Raw genomic sequence first — 21,907 nt, forward strand, 5'->3', positions numbered from 1 at the left:
ATCTAGTACTGATCCCCGTCGTTCTAAAGCCCAACCTTGGATGCACAACTACAACTCGTAGGGCTGTTATTGTTGCCGTATGTTCGGACGATATTCGCGACTCACTATCTACCCTGCAAGTAGTGACATAATTGAGGCTCGACCGCAGGTCAAGGATTCAACACTGGTCCACCATGATTTCTGCACTATCTGGGTTATGAAACAAACCTGACTGCCGATTGTATCGACCAGACAGTGCACATGTTCATGCGTCTCCATCGCCATTCGGCGCTGGTTCGAGGTAAGCCCCAACCTAGACGCATAATGTTTAGGCAAAGGTTCGTCATAAGCTGGTCTTGTTTGTTCAGGTTTCTAGGGAAACTCGGCACAAATGGCAGTGATACGTAAACTGACCGGAACAATACCGATGACTCCAAAGTCATGCTTCATCACTGAGGCTTGTCGTCGGCATAAACCCAAATGCAGGCATCACAAGCGACATCAACTCTCATAGTATGGAGCTTTGAATTCCTTGTCAACATTGAGTAGCCACATTGTCACAGTTGATTTATCTCAAAGTTGGTAGTGGAGAAAGCTTTCAGCTCAGCCACCTCCATCCACACAACATGGCTGCTCAAGGGAACTTTGGTTATGACCAAATCATATGCAAAAGACCCTTGAGTTTAAGCTTTCTGATATTGGACATTTGGTTAGCTCTGGACCAAATACATACGTTTCATATCTCAAGAAGACCGAGGTACATCCGAGTAAATTAGACTTCATCGAAGCCTTTTTGTTTCTGTGCTCTTGTCATGAGTCTCTCATGGCACCGAGATGACGCATGCCGGAAATAGTTGATCGATATAGACTATATTCCCATGTTAACAGCAAATGTAACCGAGATCCAGAATATAGGGTCTCGACAAGTTCTGGTCTTCTGGTGAGATGCAGCCTTCTCAGAGATTTTGGACTCTGGTATTAGACACCTCCGTTGGTAACTTTGCGGACAATTCTCTCAGAATCTAACATCTATGTGCATGAACTGAACTTTGTTTCAATAAGATGATAAAACAAAAGGCTCCAAATCCCCCATTCCACGGCTAAAAAATTCATGTCTTGAGACCAGTTTCCATGGTGAGCTTCATTAACACTACCATATGCAACACTTGGAAATAACCACTTCGTTAGAAAACCTCCTATACACATCCACATCACACGAGATCTGAGAAATGACAAAAGTTGCCAACACGACGGGTGCCGGAGCCCGCCACGACGTCATGAAGCCTTGGATGCTTACATTGCTTACCATGCACTCTCGAGTGTATTACGTACAGTCAAAGATTCTTTATATCCCTGATCGATATGGTCTTTTCTCGTCCGGTTCATCAATTTTCTCGTTCGGTTCGCCTCTACAACAGGAAGGGGAGCTTTTGAGACTCGTTTGCCTGTTATCTCTCTTATTGTATGGGATTGTCTTGACACCGTTATGGGTATTCGGAGTCGTTGAGTTGGGAACTTTGGTGTATTATTTCTCGCACTACTGTTTAACAGTTGTTGTCGACTGGGCCGCAGAACCCTACATCCGGCGTTGGTTTGACCGCAAGCGTCGATCTTGCGAGATACAGGAAGAAAAGGAAGTACAGGGAGAAAATGGAATCAGCCCACCGACTCACTCTACGGTTTGATCCCGTTCGCCGCTAGCTGTGACCTTTTTGGTCCCATTACAGGCACTGTGGTTAAAACATAAAACCTTTGGCTGCAGTGATGGGTGCGGAATATTCATGAGTTGGGATAGGAGCCCAGTTACGATCTCATCACCAGAGTAATATGAGTTGTCGAAGAGCAAGTCAAAGTACCACGAAAGGATGCTTCAAACACGGGGCAGTATGACTAGATAGTTCTACAGAGCATTAATAACCAACTCAAGGACAAGTCTTGAATCAACTGGTGTGGTTAGTACTTGGGGCATTCGGCGTCTTTCTTTCAGAAGCATCATGTCCTCTTTTGTGATGACAGAACGTCTGGCTGCCTTTCTTTCGTACTTGTATTTATAGTTCCCAACAAAGCACTTTCTGGTACATACGACCATACCTGTCAGAGAACTCGGGATCCCGTCCGCTCTCCCATAGATAAGCTGGTAAGGGGCGGATTAGTAGTTGGGTCGGTGACGACCAGCGAATCCCCGCTGTTGTATGTTTTTTGGTGATACACTAATTTTTTAGTGTTTTATCCAAGTAAGAGCATTCTTTTCTCAAGTGTATTTTTACGTGACAATACTGATCACAGGGCTCTGTTGTCAAATAAAAGTCTTTTTGTTCTTTATTTGAGCGTTGGAGAGAACATGTTATCTTTCATCTTGGTTCCTTCATAATGGTGGCTTCGTGTCTTGTTAATGTGTACTTCAACTTACACCTAATCCCTGCCACCAACTGAATACTACTTGTTGGTCCGACACAACGAGTATATTTCCAAGCGTCCAATCAGAGTTTCATACACAACCAACATTGGGCAATCTTCACTTACCAATGTTGGTAGGGTTAATTATGTGAACCACATTGTCGGTATTTCTTCAACGGTGAACCTAAGCATTGCATTTCAGTGTCATCATGAGCGAAGCCCACACACTAAGAATTACTATTGCCATGAGGCGTCTGGGTTAGATACTTACCCTGGCGGAATAACCAGGTAGGTGTTGTCAGGGAGAACTGGGTGAAATCGTGTGCTGAAACAAGGTACAAAAGGTTATGTGCAACAAACATTGCAAACCAAAGTATCATCTTACCCTGTGTTGACCGACGAGCCCAGATCGAGGCCATTCAGGTTTCCTCAAACCTTGTACTCCGATTGGCTCTCCGGGCTGGGCCTCCCACCAAAAAGGAAAGGCCACAGCCTGTGGTCCCTCTTGTAAGGTTTATCTGACGGTCTGGCCGCTTGTGTCGTGACTTGTTTCTTTTCCCTCCTCCTCCTCACCTCCTGCTCGAATACAAACGTTTGACGGTCTAATCTTTCTATCTTATTCTTCATTGTATAAGTCTTGTATCGTGTCCCTCGCTTCAAACCGACATCATGGCTCGCGGCAACCAGCGTGATAAGGCTCGTGAGAAGAAGCTTAAGGAGGAAGGCAAAAAGGTCAGTCTTACTCTTATCAGTCTGAAGATGTGCGCCAGGACAGAGACTGACGACGTGTGTTTCCTTCCTATAGAAAAGCGGGAATGCCATGAGCGGCACCCAAATGCAACACGCTAAGGAGTCCAACGCCGATATCATGCGAAAGAAGCAGGCTGCCGGTATGTCCTAACTGCCCCTTATTCTAATAATTTCGCCTTCAACCATAACCCGAGACACAATCACTAACCTAATCACTTCAGCTGAGGCTCGCAAGGCCGCCGAGGGTCCCAAGAAATAAACGCTGCGATTTGCTATACGAACACTATCCTCTCCGACTCGAAAAAATAATATCGATCATCTGTACGGAACACCACAACTTAAAGAGATGGAATAAGGACTACAGAAGAGGAAACGGAACCGTTCGGAACCAGACATTCTTTTCAGCGACGCAACGAAACGACTTTTTGGGAAGCACAGGCGAAGCGGTGCAATAATATGGGTTGTCTTTCAGAAACGATTACTATAACTTTAGCCTCTTCAATACATCTTCGTGATGATGTTTGCTCGTGATGGCTAAACAAGCAGCTCTAGGGCCCATCCGCTCTTTCGTCTTTTCCACTTTTTGTCTCTCCTTGTAGGACATGGTTCATGGATAGATGATTGACTGTTGTGCGCGGTATTGGACATTACCAACTACTCCGAAAAGACCAGTCTCGGCAAATTTGATATGCCAACCAACAGATTGTTGGATACGCACATCACGTAGAAGAGCTCTTCGAAAGACATTGGTATATGTGCATACCCGCCATAATATCATTGCCCAACAGGTACAGTTCTACTCTTCAGAGAAAACATTATATTTCTCCAGACAGATTTCACAACTATGATGATATCAGATTCAAGGCACAATTTTGCAAAATCATTATCAAGAATTAAGTTTCGTCCCATAGGTTTTGTCCCATTAACTAACTAAACCGATCTTCAAACCCGTGAAGATTTCATAATGCCATCTAGGCTACCCAAGGAAATAATCGAGACCGTCTAAAACCCATACATAAATGGTACATTCAAGTAATAACATCATCGCAAACTACTAAGCAATCTTCCGGGGTATTAACACTCCTCGTCTTTCATGTCGTTACTTAGCTCATACCACCCATGTTGTAAGGCAGAGCTCCTGAGATCTTGTTAGTCTTTGCTTTACACGAGTTGAGATTGAAGGGTTAAAACTTACCGGCCATGCCGCCGAATGAGTTGATACCTTGAGCAGCGGCAGGGAAAGCGCCAGCTGCACAAGAGACGTGGCAAACACAGCTGCCATCGGGAGCGACAGTGCCCTTGCCGGGGACAACTCCTGTAGCCTCAGGGGGGGCAGGGGCAGCCTCAGCGGGAGGGGCGGCAGGAGGAGCAGCAGGAGCGGCAGGCTTGGACTCGGCGGGAGGAGCGGGCTCACCACCTTGGATAGGAGCAAGCTTGCCGTCACCCTTCTGCTGGATAGCCATCTCCTTGAACATGGCGTGTGTCTTCTCGGCGGTAGGGTTGACAGAGAAAACCATGCCCTGACCACAGTGGTTGCCCTGCTTGCAGTAGAACCACAAAGGAGTGTCAACCATGACTTGCATAGCAACTTGAGGAGGAGGAGAGACAGTGTTGTTGGGGTTGGCCATGAATCCAGAGTCCATACCAGCATCCATAAGATCACAAGGGGTGGCGAAGCCGGACTGAGAGACAGTGTGGTTCTGTGACAGGAACTCAAAGACGATGGTGTCACCAATAGGGATATCGTGGAGCTCTTCGGGCTGGTAGACAAGACCTCCAGGGCCTCCAACAGTGACGGTGTGAGATGCGGCGGCGGCAGGCTGAGTGGCTACCTCTCCACCCTTGGTCACGGTCTCAGTAACTGTGACCTTCTCGTTGACAGTTGTGGTCTCGGCACCAGCTCCAGGGTTGTGCCAGATGATGATGATCTCCGTCTTGTGTTCCTTGGTGACACCGGGGTGGACAACCTTGGCGGGCTCCTCGACAACATGCTCAGCAGGGGGAGCGGGAGCAGCGACGGGGTGCTCAGCAGGAGGAGCAGGAGCAGGAGCAGGATGCTCAGCGGGAGGAGCAACAACATGCTCTGCAGGAGGAGCGGCAACGGGATGCTCAGGAGCTGCAGGCATGGCCATGGCAGGCTCAGGGTGGTCTCGTCGAATGAAGCGGCCAGCAAAAACCATTGGCGCAAAAGCGGCCATTGCGAGAGTTGAAGTCTTCATGATGTCGTTCTGGGTATTAAAAAGTAAAAATGAGAATAATGGTAGAGATGATCTGCCAGAGATTGAATCGGTTTTAGTTGATTAAGAGGGACTCAAATGAAGAATGAGGGCCTGCCTTCAATGAAAGGAAATCTAGGTGCAAAATGAATGGAGCACGAAGAAACAATTGAGAAAATGTAAACTGAGAATGAGATATGGGAATGAGACAGGAATTGATAATCGTGGAACTCGCGTGCTCTTATTATAGTACATCAATCAATGGCCGCTGCAACCCCTTAGAAAGACAAGCCCTCCAAACACATTTTCGAAACACGGCCACTGAAGAAGCCGGCTCTGGGCTTGCGCTCGCTTCGGTTTCTCGAGATCCGATCAGCATGTCTTGGCCTGTAGCGTTATGGTTTCCCGTGAAACGGCTGCTGGTGTGGGGGGTCGTTTCTGTGACAGATCCGTCTCGGGTCGCGTTTGGTGTTTTGGAGTTTTACCCCGTTTTCCAACTCGACAGCGCCAAGAGAATTATATGCGACAGATAATGATTGGGTTGTTTTCTTATCCAGCGTCCAGTATAGGGCAAATATTCTTAATTGGGCTCTGTATAGGGTCGTATTGCAAGCCAACAGCAGGGGGTAGGTTTTTTAGTGATGAGACCTAAGCTCTTACACATGCAGCCAGGTCCGACGAGCCAAGAACGGGAGTACTCCTCTCCGTTCTAGACTACCACCGCTTGAGGCTACTGCTATACCAGAACTGGAGCCTTGCTGCTATCGACGAGGTCGTGGGCTGAAGCCAAGATATTGAATATTATAGTCCCCGTTTGAACAGTATAGCATTCGTTTCACTAATTGATCTTCGTCGTTGAGGTTTCATCGACTTCGTCTGGCCTTTTTGGCCGCATTTTGTTCGACGGTTCATTCGAACGAGTTCGTTCCTTACGAGGCTATGTTTCTTGAACTTTTCCTTGCCATCATCAGCCGCCATCTTTTTATTGGAGTAATGCAGTGGATAGGTGTGAAATGGTTAAAGAAACGTATATCGTTATCCCCACTAGTCTTTGCTTCAAGTTGCATGGGTTCCATCACGGGGAAAAGACTTCACAGTAATATCTCCGTGTTTACCAATATCAAGCTACTTAAGCTCGCAATTTGCTATCATCATAGCATAGGATTGATATCATCGCATTATGGAGCCTGCACCGTACTTAGCGCTTCTGTATCCTCTCAAGCCTGGACTCATGAATGTTATATCTCGATGTGATATATACTCACAGAGGCATGTAAACATCGTTTCTGTAAAATTCCCCACGGCCATTCAGGTCTTTCATCTAAACTGCTTCATGCACGTACTCCCGAGAAAACGGCAATCTCAATCTTGTGTCGTCGCATCAACGGCAGCTGGCCGACCGAGAACCCATGTCTAAACTCATGACGCTCACAGCCACGTTGGTTGATGGCTACCGCTCTTCCGTGTTTCAAGGGTAATATGCTTATACCATTGTTTCTTCGCTTAAGACGCGTGCTTCTGTTGAGCTTGTTGTTGGCCTTCATACAACCCTGTGTAGTAGCCAGCATAATACCAAGACATGAGGAGCTTCTTGAGACTTTCGTCTTGCACTTTTGCGATTGGTTAGCCAGATCATGCAGTACACAGGTAACAGGGGCTAGACTTACCAGAACCCAGAACAGTCTGTATCGGAAAGGCAGGGACACCTTGAGATTGCGACGGTGTAGGTTCCTTGGCTTCGTTCCGTGACGGAGTGATCTTCAGAGATGGTTAGTTACACGGAAGATAGGAGATCCAAAGACCGGACGAGATTCGGGTAAAGCAGGTAATTAGCACAAGGGTTCGTACCTTATTTTCCTCCACCTTTTCTGAAGTCACAACGCTCCCCTCTGTTTCTGTTACTTGAGGTTGTTCAGACTCGGGCTCTGTCTCAATCTCGGTCCTGATTCATGTTAGTAGATTATCCTTGATATTCATCCCAAGAAGTCTTACTCGTTTTGAGGCTCGAGATCTCGTACACTTCCACCTTTTGCGTGTATGCTGTGATATTTCTGCCAAACCTGTCAGCCGTTGATCACGACGTACCGTTCAGTTACTCACTTTGTACTCCTGCAGGGCCTCATTCCATGAATTAATGAGGGCAGAATCATCCCACACCTCCTCATGTGTTAAGTTTTCTTGTTTTTTCGACATTATATATTGAGATGCTGACTTTCGTAAGGTTCAAGAGGTTGCAGGCAATCCCCTATTATTCGGTGTGATTCGAGCTTGGGAGAAATGAGACGTCAAGTAAGATTGAATTAAGATTAATTCTTCTTTTGCAAGTACTGAGGTCGCGTGTAGTATCAAAAGGCGTGAATTTCTCGATCTTTGTCAGAAAGAAATGAAGTGTTCAATGTTGCCTAGAACTCGTCCATTCAACTATCGCGACGTCGTTGGTTGTAAGCTTCAGAAGCTCCGATCACTTTTTTAGTGGACCAAACCACTGAAAGGACCCCAACCCCCACTAAGATAAACTGATAGTGGACAAAGTCCTTCACCGCCCAAATTAGACATGGCAGAATTCCAATTTTTTCCCATGGCCCACGCATCTTTTTCTGCGGGTGTTTAGCTTTTGAGTATCAAGCATCAAGACAACCATATCAGACACAATGGCACCAGAATTGAGAAAGAGAAAGTGTGAGTACTTCGGAAATCACATATTTTACATGCGCTAACTCTTCAAAGCTGCTTCTGACATTCAGAAGCCTAATGGCGCTGCCAAAGCTGCCCAGCCTAAGCGAAAGGGTGAGCATACAACACATGCAATATTATTTTATATGTCGCTAACAAACCCCTCTCAGCCCCCGCCGATGCGTCGCCTGTGTCGCTGAAGAAGCAGAAGTCTGTCAAGAAGACTGCCGTCACAACAAAGGTCGCCGAGAAGCCGGCGCAAAAGTCCAAGAAGAGCAAGCCCGTCGAGGAAGTCAAGGTCGTCGAGGAGGAGTCCACCACGCTCGATATCCCCGATGAGTCCGATTCAGAGGCTGAGGAGGGCAAGGAGGTCCAGGCGATCGTAGAGGAGCTCGATTCCGGCGACGAAGACATGACCGAGGGCGACTCCAACTTCAAGCCCGGCCAGGACGTTGGCAAAATCCCCAAGGTCTCTAAGGACGTTCAGAAGGCTGCCAAGGCCTCCAACGAGGATGCTGGCGTTATCTACATCGGTCGCATTCCCCACGGTTTCTACGAGCACGAGATGAGGCAGTACTTTGAGCAATTCGGTCCCATTATTGCGCTGCGACTCTCGCGAAACAAGAAGACTGGTGCCAGCAAGCACTACGCTTTCGTCAAGTTTGCCGAGGCCTCTACCGCCGAGATCGTCGCCAAGACTATGGACAACTACCTTCTATTCGGTCACATTCTCAAGTGCCGAGTTATTCCCAAGGAGCAAGTCCACGACGATATGTTCAAGGACGCCAACCGACGATTTAAGAAGGTCCCATGGAACAAGATCGCCGGTAACAACCTCGCGAAGCCTTTGAGCGAGTCTGCTTGGGCCAACAAGGTTGAGAAGGAGAACACCAAGCGCTCTAAGAGGGCTGCTAAGCTCAAGGAGATTGGCTACGAGTTTGACACTCCCGAGATCAAGGACGTCCCCGCCCCTGTTGCGGCTATCGAGAACGGCGAGGCCGAGACCGAAACCAAGGCTATCGAGGAGGCCAAGCCCGCTGAGAAGGAAGAGGAGACCAAGGCCGAGGAGCCCGCTGAGGTTGTCGAGACAGTCGTCGAGGAGACCGAGGTCGTGACCAAGTCCAAGGCAGCCCCCAAAGCAAAGGCTGCAAAGGGCAAGGCAACAAAAGGAGGCAAGGGTCGCAAGACCAAGGCTTGATCGGGTACAGAACTGTTCAATTCAATGGGTTTTCGGAGTTTAAAGCGGCATAGATATAGTTCAAAAGGAATCCATAATGAAATGAATGCAATTGGACATCACTTTGTTATCACCCAAGTCAAGTGTACGTGTCGTGACAGCAAGTTGACGAGGGAAAATGCTCCCATACTGTGTATACATATTCCCAACGGCTGTACGGATGCCCTTCGATATTGTTACACTTGCTGTTATATTCCATTTTTTGTATCTTTCAGCTGTAGAGATGAACGGTACATTCCAATGGAATAGCAGAAGTGCAACTGCTAGAACAGTATCAAGAGTCCTGTGCAGTCAAAAGGCTGCGTACATTACTAGTACCAAGAACTTATATATCTAGATACAAGCTCTTGTTACTAAAACAATTTATGTCTACTGTAAAGATATGTACGCACATAAGCGAACCCATAGCACTCATAGAAAATAAAAGAGCAAGCAACGGGATTATGAAAGGCGTTATATAGTCTACTTCGTACACGGTCATGAAAAAGCCACGGGATACAATGGTCTATTCAAAAAGTGTGATAGCGAAGGGTAAAATATGTGAAGAAGAAGAAAAAGATTTGAAGCGCGCGCGCAATAAGGAAAAAAAGAACATCGCAAGGATCCACTTTCAAGATGACTCAGCCATGTTCGCTTGGAGCTAACCTACAGCTTGAACAGAACGTCTTTGTTCACTACCTATTGACTTGGGTTATTGCCCTCTGGCTCATAATTTTTGATAAGAAGTGTATTTTAAGATTTACCATATATGTATGAAGTGGAAGATAAGTTTGGAATATATGTGAGTCGATGTAGCTTGGTAGCGTCAGTGATTACTGCTCTGTTTAATAAACTCCCTGATCCCAAATTCTACTAATCTTGCTGTGCCACAACTCAACGCTATAAGATTAGGCCAACGTTAGTCTCATCAGCTTGGAGTGCTGTAGATATCAATAGTCTCTCATGCAATCTTGGCGAATTTCCCAAGATGAGTCGAGGCATAATCAGTGAGTTGGTATTGGTTCAGTAGGTAACCAAGCCAGGTATATGGAATATATAAGATATGAAGGGATGTGCCATTTGTTATAACAATTTTTTTAATTGTGTTTCAGAAAAGTAAACACACATCTAGAGGTCGTCTAAAGCTTACTGAAAATAAGATTAATGGTTGTATGCAGTGAGACTCCTGAATAACTGAGCAGATTGCTTCTTGCTTGTACCGTCTCAACAACAGTGAATCTGATACGTGAATCAAAGCGCACCAGATATTGTTATCCAATCAGTCTCTTTGGTTCTCGAGGTTTCAGATTCGAAAAAAGAAGCTGATATTATGACTGATATAATGCTACTGTAGTAGCCGGCCGGTACTTTCGGACCCGACTTGATGGAATGACGCTGCAGCCGTTGAAACGTTGCCAGCTCCAGGGAGCTTCAGGCACTGGCGTCCACTAATCTCACCACAACCCCAGCTGACGTGGTGGAATTCCATCCCTCTCGTTGACCTACCTTAAGTACCTGACACCAACACGAGGGAGGCCACTCTGTACCGTTAACCCAACCTGACCTACCTATTTTAGATTCTGCATCCATTATCGCGTAAAAGCAACCCCGGCGCTAGGACTATACCTGCACGACATTGAAACTCTGGATATAGGGACTGGCGCATTCAAAGCTCACCATGTCGTCCGCTGTTACAACGAACCCGACCCAAGTGACGAATTCAGGTGCGTGTAATCCCTACCCCTGCAATTGGAGGTGGAAATGGAGATTCGAGAACGTGTCCTAACCATGGGGCCTCGCTTCCCGCTTGTGCAGGGTCGTCAAAAAAGAAGAAGAACAACAAGAAGAAGAACGCCAACAAGAACAAGGCTTCTGAGGAGCAGCCTGATATTTCTGAGCCTCAACAGGGTTCGGACAAAGACGCCCTCGAAGACGAGCCCGAGACACCCACTCAGCCCGTACGTAGCCATGACGCTTCCCATATCATGCAATTGCGCGCGCGCTGACATGTATTGATAATACAGGAGACGCCAGTTGATGCACAAGTCGAAGACGTAAACGAAAAACCCACCGTCCAAAGCAACGGGCATGCCGTAGAGCTCAAGAACAAGAGCAACGGGCTCACACCCTCTCTAGTTGATGGCGAAAAAGAAAAGCCCGACGATTCAGACACATCTGCCAAGCTAGAAGCCATGAGCCAGGAACGAGAGGCCTTGAGGGCCGAGGTCGAACAGCTACGGAAGCAGCTCGAGAGCATTCAAGAGACGCACAGCAACGAAGTCACACAGCTCAAGAGCGACCTGGAAGAGAGCAATGCTGCCAAGGAGAACGCTGAAGAGGAATACCAGACCCTTCTCGGCCGTGTCGAAAAGATCAAACAGACACTGAGCGATAGATTCAAGCGCGACAAGGCAGAGCTTGAGGAAAGCAAAGAGCGTATAGAAGAGCTTGAAGCAGAGAACGAAGAGCTCAGGAATAATGCAGTATCATCCGGTGATGATGTCGCCAAACTAAAGGAGGAGCTACAAGATGCGACCAGGGAACTCAACACCCTCCGAAGTCGAAACAATCTATCGGCACAGAATTGGGGCAAGGAGAAGGAAGAGTTACTCCGACATGTTCAACATCTCAAGTCAGAGATGGAGACGACCGCAAACGCCATGGGCGAATGGGAAGTTATTGCAATGGAGGAGCGCTCCATCAAGGAGGGTCTGGTTGATAAGGTCTCGGAACTAGAGGAACAGGTCGCCCTCCTACGACAGAACTACGAGAGCGCTACGACGGACAGAGATAGCCAGGCGACTCTTATTGAGAACCTACAAAACGCCCTCCGCGAGATTCAAGATGCCCGCAAGAAGGAGCTGCGTGATATGGTCGAGACCACCGAAGCACAGATCCAGGGTCTCAAGAAGCAGGCGCAAGAAGCTGATGCCCGCGCCACTGAAGCCGAGACAGCCAAGCAGACTCTGACGCAAGAGCTTGAGCGAACTGCACCTTACGAGAAGGAAGTCAAGGAGAAGAACCTTCTTATTGGAAAGTTGAGGCACGAGGCCATTGTGTTGAACGATCACTTGACCAAGGCATTGCGATATCTCAAGAAGACCAAGCCAGAGGACAATGTAGACAGGTTTGTTTCCTTATTTCCATTTACGACGACTCATGCTAACGACAACTAGACAAATTGTCACTAACCACCTCCTTCACTTCCTTACACTCGACCGTGGTGACGCCAAGCGTTTCCAGGTCCTTCAAGTCATGGCTGGATATTTGAATTGGACCGACGAGCAGCGCGAGCAAGCTGGTCTTGCCCGTCCAGGCACCTCGAACAATCTGCGTCTACCAATTTCACCCTTCAATCGCACACCGAGCTCTCCCTCTCTCAACACTGACATTTTTGCGGATACATCATCTGCAAAGGAGAAGGAGTCACTGTCAGAACTCTGGGCAAATTTCCTGGAACGCAGCGCTCAAGAGGGTGCTATAGAGACACCAAGCAGAAAGGGCAGCTCAAGCAGTGCCGCTACGGGGCCAGTGAGACCAGAGTCAACAAAACCAGAGTCCAAGAGCTAATGATGAATGTTGAGTTTTAATGTGGACGTTGCACTAAACGGATATGTGAGGAATGAACACGGTGCATGTTTCAGGGGGTTCGCAAGGGGGAGATATTTCGCTGGACATTGTTACAAAAGAACGAGATACGGTTTTCAAGGTAATCGATGCCAAGTTTTGATGGTCATAGACCTCTATGTATGAATAGCTCTTTTGAAAGAAGAAGGGTTGGGATAATTCGCAGCAGGATGGAAAGGAGTCTAGCCATCGTTTCCTGTTTCTGCTTGCAAGTTCTGCAATACATTCTGTGCATAACCGTCGGCGTCTCTTGTTATGCTACTGACGTCGATGCGGTTGCTCAATGCATCATTGACTCCCTCGACAACTTCCCGTTCCTCCATAACTTCACCCATGAGACGAACCTCATGGCTCCAATAAGCATGACTGCGTGATCGAAGATCTTCGTCGCGCAGCGCTGTGTTTTTAACAATGCCAAGTGCGCTAAGCTTGCTTTTGACGACCATCAAAGCACGAGCGGTGGCTTCGATGCGCTCCACAGGCGAGGGAGGCTCGACGAATGCGCGGTTCGTGGCAGATAGATACAGGAGCCATCCTAGGGCCGCGTCAAAGGCAGCAAGAGTTACCAGGCGCGCAACACGAGCAGTCCAATAGAAGAAGTCAACCTCTGATAGACGAAGAGCACGGGCGTTGGCCTGATAGTTGTACGAGTTGACAAAGTAGATATCGAGAGCTGCGATCACAGCAGCGGCCATTGTAGCCTTTGGTCGCCACTGGGCGCCGGCTCGGCCTGTGAAAGTAGGGCTCGTGACAAAGGCAACAGCAAAGAGGTTGGCAATGTGAGGCCACAGAAGCTGTGGGAGGGCATAGTTGAAGAAGGTCTTTGGTTCCTCTGAGGTACAGAACGGGCAGTTAGCCAGCACATCGGGACCAAATTGGAGATAGAGCAGTCGGCTCTCCAAGTTGACGAATCTGCCTCTCAGCGCCTCATCCTGCTTTGTGAGGACATTTTCCGGTCTTCCAGCAGCGACTCGGTTAAATAGGACATCGACGGGGATCTGCAGACGGCTCTGTGTCCCGAGAAAGAGGTTCTCGGGTGAAAAAGACGGAAGCGCCTGAACGATGTAACTGATGACAAGGAAAGCGAGAAGCGCGAGCGCAACTCCGACTCGAGACGGGACGGGTATTATGGGCGCATGACGGCCGTGGGGATTATTCTTGACTGATCGGTAGTATGATATAGCCTTTGGTAACAGTATGGGTCCGAAGAAGATGACGAGGGAACGGAGTCTGTTGTTAAGGTTAGTAGTTGTACAGACAGTGAAGTATAAGTGACTGCTAAGAGAACATGTTTGAACAGGCATAAAACAAAGAATAAAAACAGACTTACGAGTCCCAAGGAATCGCCATGATGGCCAATACTCAAGTAAATATGACCAAGTTAGTCTTTTCTGGTTATGAAGTTCTGGTTGAACACGGTTGTTACAAGTCGAGACGAGGCTGAAAGACACGACGTCAGTCCAGGAACCAGAACATGGATAAGGCAATGGGAAACAGAAAGGTGGCGCCAAGACTGCCACTGTCGACTGTCTGTCCTCGGCCAGATGTGGGGGCCTTTGGATGTGGTGGGGCCGACATAAGTAAAACCGCCAATTTTTCTTTCTCTCCAAGACTTTTCTTTCTTTCCTCAACTCACAATCACATCAACACAAACATTCCCTCTCTTCTGTCGCAATCTTTACAACCTCACGATCCCAACCATAGACTCCGTCAATAGCGCAATACTAATGCCTCTCCCGGCTATCATTCACTGTATCCCTTCATTCTACTCCCCCGTGACCTTGATTCAGAACACTTCTTGTGTACTGTTTCTTTTGGCACTTTCGAAGCTTTCGCGATCTCTCCGTGGTCGCCAGAGTCAAAAAGATGCCTAGATCAAGCCCCAAATACCCTGCCAAGGGTTATTCTCTGTCGTGTTACAAAGTCTCAGCTTCGGCAATGAAGAACTTTGCGTCAAATTTCGAAGAGATACATTCCCAATCGTAGTCAAGTTTTTTAAATAATTGCTTGTTCATAAAATGCTTTGCATATTTTAATTATGTGCGAAGTAGCTATCTATCTATTCTACCCTCTAGGGGGAGAAAAGAAAAGACGATGGCCTATCTCTCGTGCTATCATCAGCCTTTCCCGCCTCTTTATGCCCCATTATGACTTCTTCTTCTCCTCCGCGGCAACCTTTTCAGCGGCGACGGGTGCCTCCTTGGCCTGCTTCGCGTTGAGGAGTAGTCCGAGAGTGCCCACGATCAAGTCGCTGAGAAGAGCAATGACGCCTGTACAAGCAAGCTGCCATGAGGCGATGCTGACACTTCCGATGGGGGCACGAGGGAAAGACAGGATCCATTCCGCCCAGTAAGGGAACCAGCCGTGAGGCAGCCAGAACATAGGCTCAGTAGCGTACCAGAAAGGCAGAAAGTATTGCGGCGCGCGGGTGACGACGACGCGGACGACGGTAAGGACTCTGTCAAAGTTGGATCGTGAAGACTCGGTGGTTTTCTCTGTGGAGGACATGTGTTAGCTATCGCCTCGACCCCCCTGCAATGTTCTGCGACAGGCGAAACGTACTGGTCTTCTCTAGTTGATCGAGAAGCTTATCGTGCTGGCGACGCAGCTTTGCCCACCTGGCAAATTCATCCTGGGAGCTCGTGGCATTTAGGTCTCGTCGAACCTTGAGGTAATCGGCCTGAAGCTTGCGCTGTTCGCCGGCAGCCTTTGACGTCGAGATAGGCAGGAAGTTGATCAATGTCCAGAGCTTTTATAAGTTAGCGAATGTATCGTGATAGTGCGGCGCGGGAAGTGACGCACGAGGTTGTTAATCGCGGTTGCTCCAATGGTGTTGACTAGGTTGACGATAACTTCGACAACGAAGACGCTGAGCATAAGAGAGGCCATTGTTGCAGGCCAGAGATCGAAAACGGGAGGGCTATGCACACACGGTGGGAGTTTGGTGCAGCGCCAACTTGTACTCGTGCGGGCGAAGATGGAAGTCAGGTGGTGGTGATGTTGCTTTGGTGGTTCTTCAAACGTGGTCAAGCCATGTCATAACCCCGACAGATGCATTGTATGGAGCTCCATACGACCCCTCCACACCACCAAATGTTTAACTTTTGGGTACATAAATAATTAACCCAGATGCCCACTCAGGATCGGTGATAACTGACTGATTAATTTCTTCTCTCTTGTTTTTAGCAGCAGTTTTCTAATGCCAGAGCCAGGTCTGTTTCATTGCGCTTACCCTGTACATTCTGTACTCACTTTCATTACCTTCTTCCCCATATCCTAATGTCACGAGCACTTGACAAGAGTGTAAAAGAAGCTCTTAAACATGGCGACCATCATCAGGTGTTTCTAGATATCTCAGAAGTTCTCACAGAACCTTCAGATCAGCTTCTTGAGATTGAGTTACTTGGTAAAAGCCATGTGCTAGACCCCGACTCAACAGTATTACGAGACGATAATGCTGTTGCCATCCCAAAGCTGCGCATAGTTCAAGCTTTCATAGTGGCTCAGAAACTTCACAAAAAGTTTCTGGTGGGGGATCAGAATGTCTCGATAGAACAAGTCATGAGATCAACAGCGGTTATGCTGTTGATGGATCCAGAGCACTTGACTGCTTCCAACACCAGAAAGAGGCTTATCACCGATAAATCAAAGGATGGAAGTATCGAGGACATGCTGCGCTCCGAGAAACACCTGCTGGATAGTGTATTAACCAGTCGTCTTCATCGGCATACCAAATCACCAACATTATGGAACCACCGTCGCTGGCTTATGGAACAATATCGCATTCACGGCAAAGATGTTCCAGTGAAAGATGACATTACGAGCATCATTATGGTGTCTGGCGAACGGCATCCTCGAAACTACTATGCTTGGTGCCACGCGAGATACCTGATCAGCGCGTTCATCTTGCCATCATCAAAGGTCAAAGATGCTTTGTCCCGAATTATTATCTCAACGCAAAAGTGGTGCTTCTCACACCACAATGACATATCAGGCTGGCAGTTTCTGATATTCTTGCTCGATAAGCATCCTTCCGAGACATCTCACGTCTTTCGCGAAACATTGAAGCTTGCGAGCTCGTTCAAGTGGCGCAACGAGTCTGTCTGGTATTTCCTTCGTTACATCGCTGCCTGGGGAGGCACTCCTGCCGATGTGATAGAGTTTGAGAATGTTCGAAGGGTATTATCGGAGAGCGCTGCTGAAGATGGCACTGGGAAACGCACACTCGAAAGAGCGCAACAATGGTTAGAGGTCGTTGATGGATTCTAAACCAATACACCGAGACTGGCCGAATCTCCTGGGTTGCCTCATCGGATATATGCGCCTGAAGAGGATGGGAATATACCTTGGAAATAAAACAATCTCGTCTCGGTGGTTATGGTGATGCTCAGACCAAGTTAACCACGACGATAACATCTAGTTATATAGATTAAATGAAGATCTGCCGTCATTTCAACCTTTAGTTTCTGTCCAACGATGGCTCTAGGTTCAGCAACCTATCACAGCTCAAGATAACCTATAGGAAAAAGCGCAATATGCACTGAAATTGGGCTCTGCTCTGATCGACGCGACCCGAGTTGATAGTGCTACACTTGCCGGGGTTAAGATTGGACCAGGACAAGCATTGACAGGCCACCAGAGTTGTTTCATCAGCGGGCCAGGTCGCTCATAGATGATGGGGCTTATGAAGTCATTTGAGCCGCATACGATGAACTACGAAGCCTAGTTACGATCCATCTTGTCTGAGAAACAATCTATGTGAAATTATGACCGACAGCAGTCTTGGCAGGATGAACCAGCATGGTGTTTAGACGAAAGAGGTTGAGATTCTCTAGCGGACTCGGCTGCTAGGATATCACAAAGCGAGTACTTTTGTGTAACATGGGTTAAAGACTCGGATGATTTACCAAAGACAAAGAGCTGTCCTGCGGAAGATATGGCGTTTTAATGTCAAGGATGTCCTCGGTTGTCTATCATGTCATATCCACGCTTTGACGAGACCTATATATAAAACATATATTATTGGGAACACGATGGGATTTTGCATAATTGAAGTTCGCAAAAGGAAGGAATCTGAGACTCGAAGGAGGAGTATTCTAAGCTAGGTTTGATACAGAGGCAGTGCAACATGTGGGAATATTCATGCAACTTGTTCAATTCAAGATAGCAGTCAATATCTGCATGTGTCAAGAATATTGAATCGGACATCAGCTCCGTAGTTACTGTACAGTGCCCGTATAATGAAACATCAAGAAAAGCATCTGACATGGACGTCTAGAACAAAACTGGAGTAAGCTGAGAGTTTTGAGGCTTGCAGCAGCAGTAGTCAGGGGTCGCTGGTTTTGTTTTGACGCGTAAGAAACGCTAGACTTTTATCGAGTCAGTTGAGGAAACAAAGACCCTTGGATCCAATAACATTGAGAGTGAGATGCAAGTCTAGGGGATATTGGATGGCGATGGTGGTCTGACTGCATGCTTGACGCCAGGGCATCAAGCTTTTCGTTCTCTTAGTATCGAAGATCAACACTGTCTAGATGTATCGAATGTCATTACAAGCAAGGGATTCAATAATGAACCACCACCATATGCAGCCTGGTTCCCACTGAACGCGTGTATCGTGCTTGAATCAACCACTGAAGCTTGTTTTTTAGGTTCTTTTTTTACCGCTTGCTCCACGTTGCTTTGCAGTAATATTGCCTACTAAGGTATGTGCGCCAATATGCAGATCTTGGGGTGATTTGACCTGCCCAAAACGCAAGCGTTCATCTGCAAGAACGCTTATCGTTTCAGGGGTAGGATATTTCTGTTTTTGGTGATCGAAAGCAGCGTCTTGCATCTCTTGGAAGCACATGGCAAGAGTGGACAAGGCCAGCATATGATAACAATCATTTACCCTTATCCTTGACTTTGGCTTTTGACAAGGGGTTCTTTACAGCAGCACGGCATGTTCCAGTATGTACCTTAGTAGGTAATCTCCACAGTTGGAGGTCCCACCGGAAACATGAACGCTCCGACCATGCAAGCGGCTAAGACTTGGCGGACCATTCAGAAGGTTACAACCCCTGGCACTAGAGAAGATGAAGATCCAGTGATGAGCAGAGAGATATGCACTTCAGTTTGTTACACGCGACTCGAAAGAGGTTTCTTTGTTATTGTTCCAAAGTTTCATAGAGTCAGTTTTAGATGGCTACAATGACTGATTCAGTAAAGAAGTGGTAGTTCAGAGATGGCCAACTGAACCAAGATCGGTAGGCATCGAACTAGGTCCAGATGATCATCGAGCCAAGATATTTTGACGTCCAATTAGAACCCTCTTGTAGCTTAGCTCTGGGGTCTAGAGCCTGGGTCTGGTGTCGTGAGAGAGATGAGATAGAAGCCAAGGTGACATAAATGCTACTCTATCTTTGCAATGTTTGATTGACATATCTATTTTGACAGACTAAAACTTGGCTACTACTGGTTGGCCTGTTGATTAAGAGGCTCCTTTTATGATTAGAACTGCACTCATCGACTGAAGTATTATCCCATGCCTGCCCGGGCACTCTCCACTCTCCCCATACCTCCCACTACTTCCCGTCACTCCCTCCACCTCGGCCTCCACCCTCTTTCTCTCTCTCTGCATCTGCTGCCTCTCTTTTATACTGTATTGTACCTTGCATTTGCCTTAATTCGTAATAATCCCTCTCCCTCCTCCTCCGTCGTTGTTTTCTTCTAGTTTCGTTTCATACTCTCATTTGCGTTTCCCTTTCTTTGTTGCTTGCTCTTTGTCTTGATCAAGCAATCCGTGCCCCCTCCAACATTTGCGTATCTACGGATAACCCGACCTCCAATTCCATTTCATCCCCAACCCTTCAAGGAAATACTCCAACGCCCTGTTCCAGAACAAAGAGAGAGACCCGGGAATTGGTCTCACTTGTAACCAAGCCACTTCCATTGTGTGTCTGTGTGCTCCAACTTGCGTTTGGTTATTACTCGGCATCTTCGTTGTGTCGTTTTGTTCCCAATGCTGGACTCATAAATCTAATTCTTAATACCCTCGGCCAACTCTGGCTCCAGAGGCTTCCTTCGACTCGACTTCTTCACTGCCACTTCCCAGCCAGGCCAATTTCTGTTTTCACTGAATAGACGCGTTTGAGACAAGTTGTGACGAGCTGATCCAATCAGCACTGAATCGACCTTGGTCTGTCTTGTCTCAGTGCAAGCCAACTCACGGTTATATCAACCACTTCCGCTTCCGAATACAACAAGCGGCGAACAGAATTTCACTATTCTGTTACCAAACAAAACTTCAAAATGCGTCCAGGAGCATTAATAGCACAGCTGGCTTTCGCCTCGTCGGCCAATGCATTCTTCCCTTATGCCCCGGATTGGAGAGTCGATGTTGGACAACAGAGTGTGGGGCGAAGGTCTAAGAGCGTTGGAAATGGTGGTGGTGTTCGCATGGGTATTAAGCAGAGAGCACCCAAGGTTGGTTTAACGAATTGCATTGTACCACTATTGTACTGACTTCTGCCACAGTCCAGCCAACCGATATCAGAGAGAGCAGCCCTCGAAGCAGCACGATTAATCGCTAAATATACAGGAGGAACTGTCCCAGAAACCAGTGTGTTGGCAAAGCGCGACAATGAGTACAATGTCATGGAGGCGACGAAATCGACAAAGAAACACACCCAGGGTGTCAACCAAGACGGCACTGATTATTCGTACTTTATCGAAGTGGGAGTTGGGTCAGAAAAGAAGTCCATGTATATGCTTATCGACACTGGCGCTGGCTCAAGTTGGGTTATGGGCACTTCTTGTACTAGCAAAGCTTGTTCGATGCACAACACATTTGGTGCCGATGACTCGGACACCCTCGAGGAGACAGATAAATCCTTCAGCATAGCATATGGTTCAGGGAAGGTCGCCGGTAACTGGGCAACTGACACACTCACCGTGGCTGGCATGGATATCACCTACCAGTTTGGACTGACACATACGACATCGGACCAGTTTCTCGATTTCGCCTTCGATGGTATTCTTGGTCTTGCGATAAACAAGGGATCTAGTGGAAGCTTTCTCAATGCCTTGTCCGAGTCTAAAGAAGTTGACAAGAACATGTTTGCTGTCGCTCTAAACCGTGCTGCTGACGGTACCAACGAAGGCGAGATCAGCTTTGGCTCACCAAACCCTGACAAGTACATTGGCGAAATTTCCTACACATCTCTAGGCAAGGAGAACGACTGGGCTATCGAGATGGACGATATGGGGTACAATGGCGAACAAGCAGGTGTCGGAGGCTTGCGCAGCTTCATCGACACTGGAACTTCTTTCATGTTCGGCTCACCAGCCAATGTCAAAAAGGTCCACGCTCTTATCGAGGGAGCTGAGAGTAAGGATGGCACCACATATCATGTCCCCTGCGACAGCAAGGGCAACATGACCATCAAGTTCTCTGGAGTCGACCATGTAATTTCGCCAAAGGACTGGGTTTCTCCTCCCGATAAGGATGGAAAGTGCACTAGCAACTTGTACGGCTTTGAAGTCGTGAAGGGCGCCTGGCTGCTCGGCGATACCTTTATCAAGAACGTCTACGCCGTCTTCGATGCAGACGAGCGACGAATTGGTGAGTTTAAACAATCACTGTGATTAAACGATTACTAACAAAAACAGGTTTTGCTACCAATGCGATTACCAATGGCTCTGAAGACTCTGACGACTCTGAAGAAGAAACCACTTCCGTGACAAAGACCTCCAACAAACCCACCCAGACGTCTGATACCAGCGAAGAAACTGGCATCACCACAAACCCTGTATCAACTGCCACCGCAGTTCCTGATATGGGCCTCGGCAAAGAATCAGTCTCATCTGGCACTGCCACCGCCGAAACAAGCCAGGCGAGCGAGACACAAGACTCGTCGGCACCCTCAGGGCTACTATCACAAGCCCGCTTCACATTCATTTTCTGTATAGTACCATTTTTCGCCCTCCTGGCTTAGACGGAGTCGGGCAAGCGGCCGTACATTCTTTTTAATACCCCATATACAATCGTTTAGACGCGCGGAGAGAC

The 21,907-nt window shown here is 47.6% G+C and overlaps 9 protein-coding genes across 9 annotated transcripts; 5 read left to right on the forward strand and 4 right to left on the reverse strand.

Annotated features, from left to right (window-relative positions):
- Positions 1–3,045: 3,045 nt before the first annotated feature.
- Positions 3,046–3,385, forward strand: FPOAC1_006860 (uncharacterized protein; the record flags this gene model as incomplete). Its single annotated transcript, XM_044851333.1, has 3 exons — positions 3,046–3,108; positions 3,182–3,266; positions 3,348–3,385. The coding sequence occupies 3 exons, from the start codon at positions 3,046–3,048 to the stop codon at positions 3,383–3,385; spliced, it is 186 nt and encodes a 61-aa protein (XP_044710045.1).
- Positions 3,386–4,229: 844 nt separating this feature from the next.
- FPOAC1_006861 (uncharacterized protein) lies at positions 4,230–5,345 on the reverse strand (the record flags this gene model as incomplete). The annotated part of the gene is made up of 2 exons (XM_044851334.1): positions 4,230–4,264; positions 4,322–5,345. The coding sequence occupies 2 exons, from the start codon at positions 5,343–5,345 to the stop codon at positions 4,230–4,232; spliced, it is 1,059 nt and encodes a 352-aa protein (XP_044710046.1).
- Positions 5,346–6,845: 1,500 nt separating this feature from the next.
- Positions 6,846–7,535, reverse strand: FPOAC1_006862 (uncharacterized protein; the record flags this gene model as incomplete). The annotated part of the gene is made up of 5 exons (XM_044851335.1): positions 6,846–6,952; positions 7,010–7,100; positions 7,191–7,284; positions 7,335–7,393; positions 7,443–7,535. The coding sequence occupies 5 exons, from the start codon at positions 7,533–7,535 to the stop codon at positions 6,846–6,848; spliced, it is 444 nt and encodes a 147-aa protein (XP_044710047.1).
- Positions 7,536–7,993: 458 nt separating this feature from the next.
- Positions 7,994–9,213, forward strand: FPOAC1_006863 (uncharacterized protein; the record flags this gene model as incomplete). The annotated part of the gene is made up of 3 exons (XM_044851336.1): positions 7,994–8,021; positions 8,070–8,129; positions 8,186–9,213. The coding sequence occupies 3 exons, from the start codon at positions 7,994–7,996 to the stop codon at positions 9,211–9,213; spliced, it is 1,116 nt and encodes a 371-aa protein (XP_044710048.1).
- Positions 9,214–10,909: 1,696 nt separating this feature from the next.
- On the forward strand, positions 10,910–12,801 carry FPOAC1_006864 (uncharacterized protein; the record flags this gene model as incomplete). Its single annotated transcript, XM_044851337.1, has 4 exons — positions 10,910–10,955; positions 11,047–11,189; positions 11,256–12,358; positions 12,408–12,801. 4 exons carry the CDS (start codon positions 10,910–10,912, stop codon positions 12,799–12,801), a joined length of 1,686 nt encoding a protein of 561 aa, XP_044710049.1.
- Positions 12,802–13,040: 239 nt separating this feature from the next.
- FPOAC1_006865 (uncharacterized protein) lies at positions 13,041–14,208 on the reverse strand (the record flags this gene model as incomplete). Its single annotated transcript, XM_044851338.1, has 2 exons — positions 13,041–14,088; positions 14,189–14,208. The coding sequence occupies 2 exons, from the start codon at positions 14,206–14,208 to the stop codon at positions 13,041–13,043; spliced, it is 1,068 nt and encodes a 355-aa protein (XP_044710050.1).
- Positions 14,209–15,003: 795 nt separating this feature from the next.
- GET1 (GET complex subunit get1) lies at positions 15,004–15,747 on the reverse strand (the record flags this gene model as incomplete). The annotated part of the gene is made up of 3 exons (XM_044851339.1): positions 15,004–15,353; positions 15,421–15,607; positions 15,661–15,747. 3 exons carry the CDS (start codon positions 15,745–15,747, stop codon positions 15,004–15,006), a joined length of 624 nt encoding a protein of 207 aa, XP_044710051.1.
- Positions 15,748–16,137: 390 nt separating this feature from the next.
- FPOAC1_006867 (uncharacterized protein) lies at positions 16,138–17,127 on the forward strand (the record flags this gene model as incomplete). The annotated part of the gene is made up of 1 exon (XM_044851340.1): positions 16,138–17,127. The coding sequence occupies one exon, from the start codon at positions 16,138–16,140 to the stop codon at positions 17,125–17,127; it is 990 nt and encodes a 329-aa protein (XP_044710052.1).
- Positions 17,128–20,151: 3,024 nt separating this feature from the next.
- On the forward strand, positions 20,152–21,836 carry FPOAC1_006868 (uncharacterized protein; the record flags this gene model as incomplete). Its single annotated transcript, XM_044851341.1, has 3 exons — positions 20,152–20,325; positions 20,377–21,463; positions 21,511–21,836. 3 exons carry the CDS (start codon positions 20,152–20,154, stop codon positions 21,834–21,836), a joined length of 1,587 nt encoding a protein of 528 aa, XP_044710053.1.
- Between the last annotated feature and the right edge of the window lie 71 nt (positions 21,837–21,907).

This window comes from Fusarium poae, chromosome 2 (assembly GCF_019609905.1).
Source record: "Fusarium poae strain DAOMC 252244 chromosome 2, whole genome shotgun sequence".
NCBI classification, from domain to species: domain Eukaryota; kingdom Fungi; phylum Ascomycota; class Sordariomycetes; order Hypocreales; family Nectriaceae; genus Fusarium; species Fusarium poae.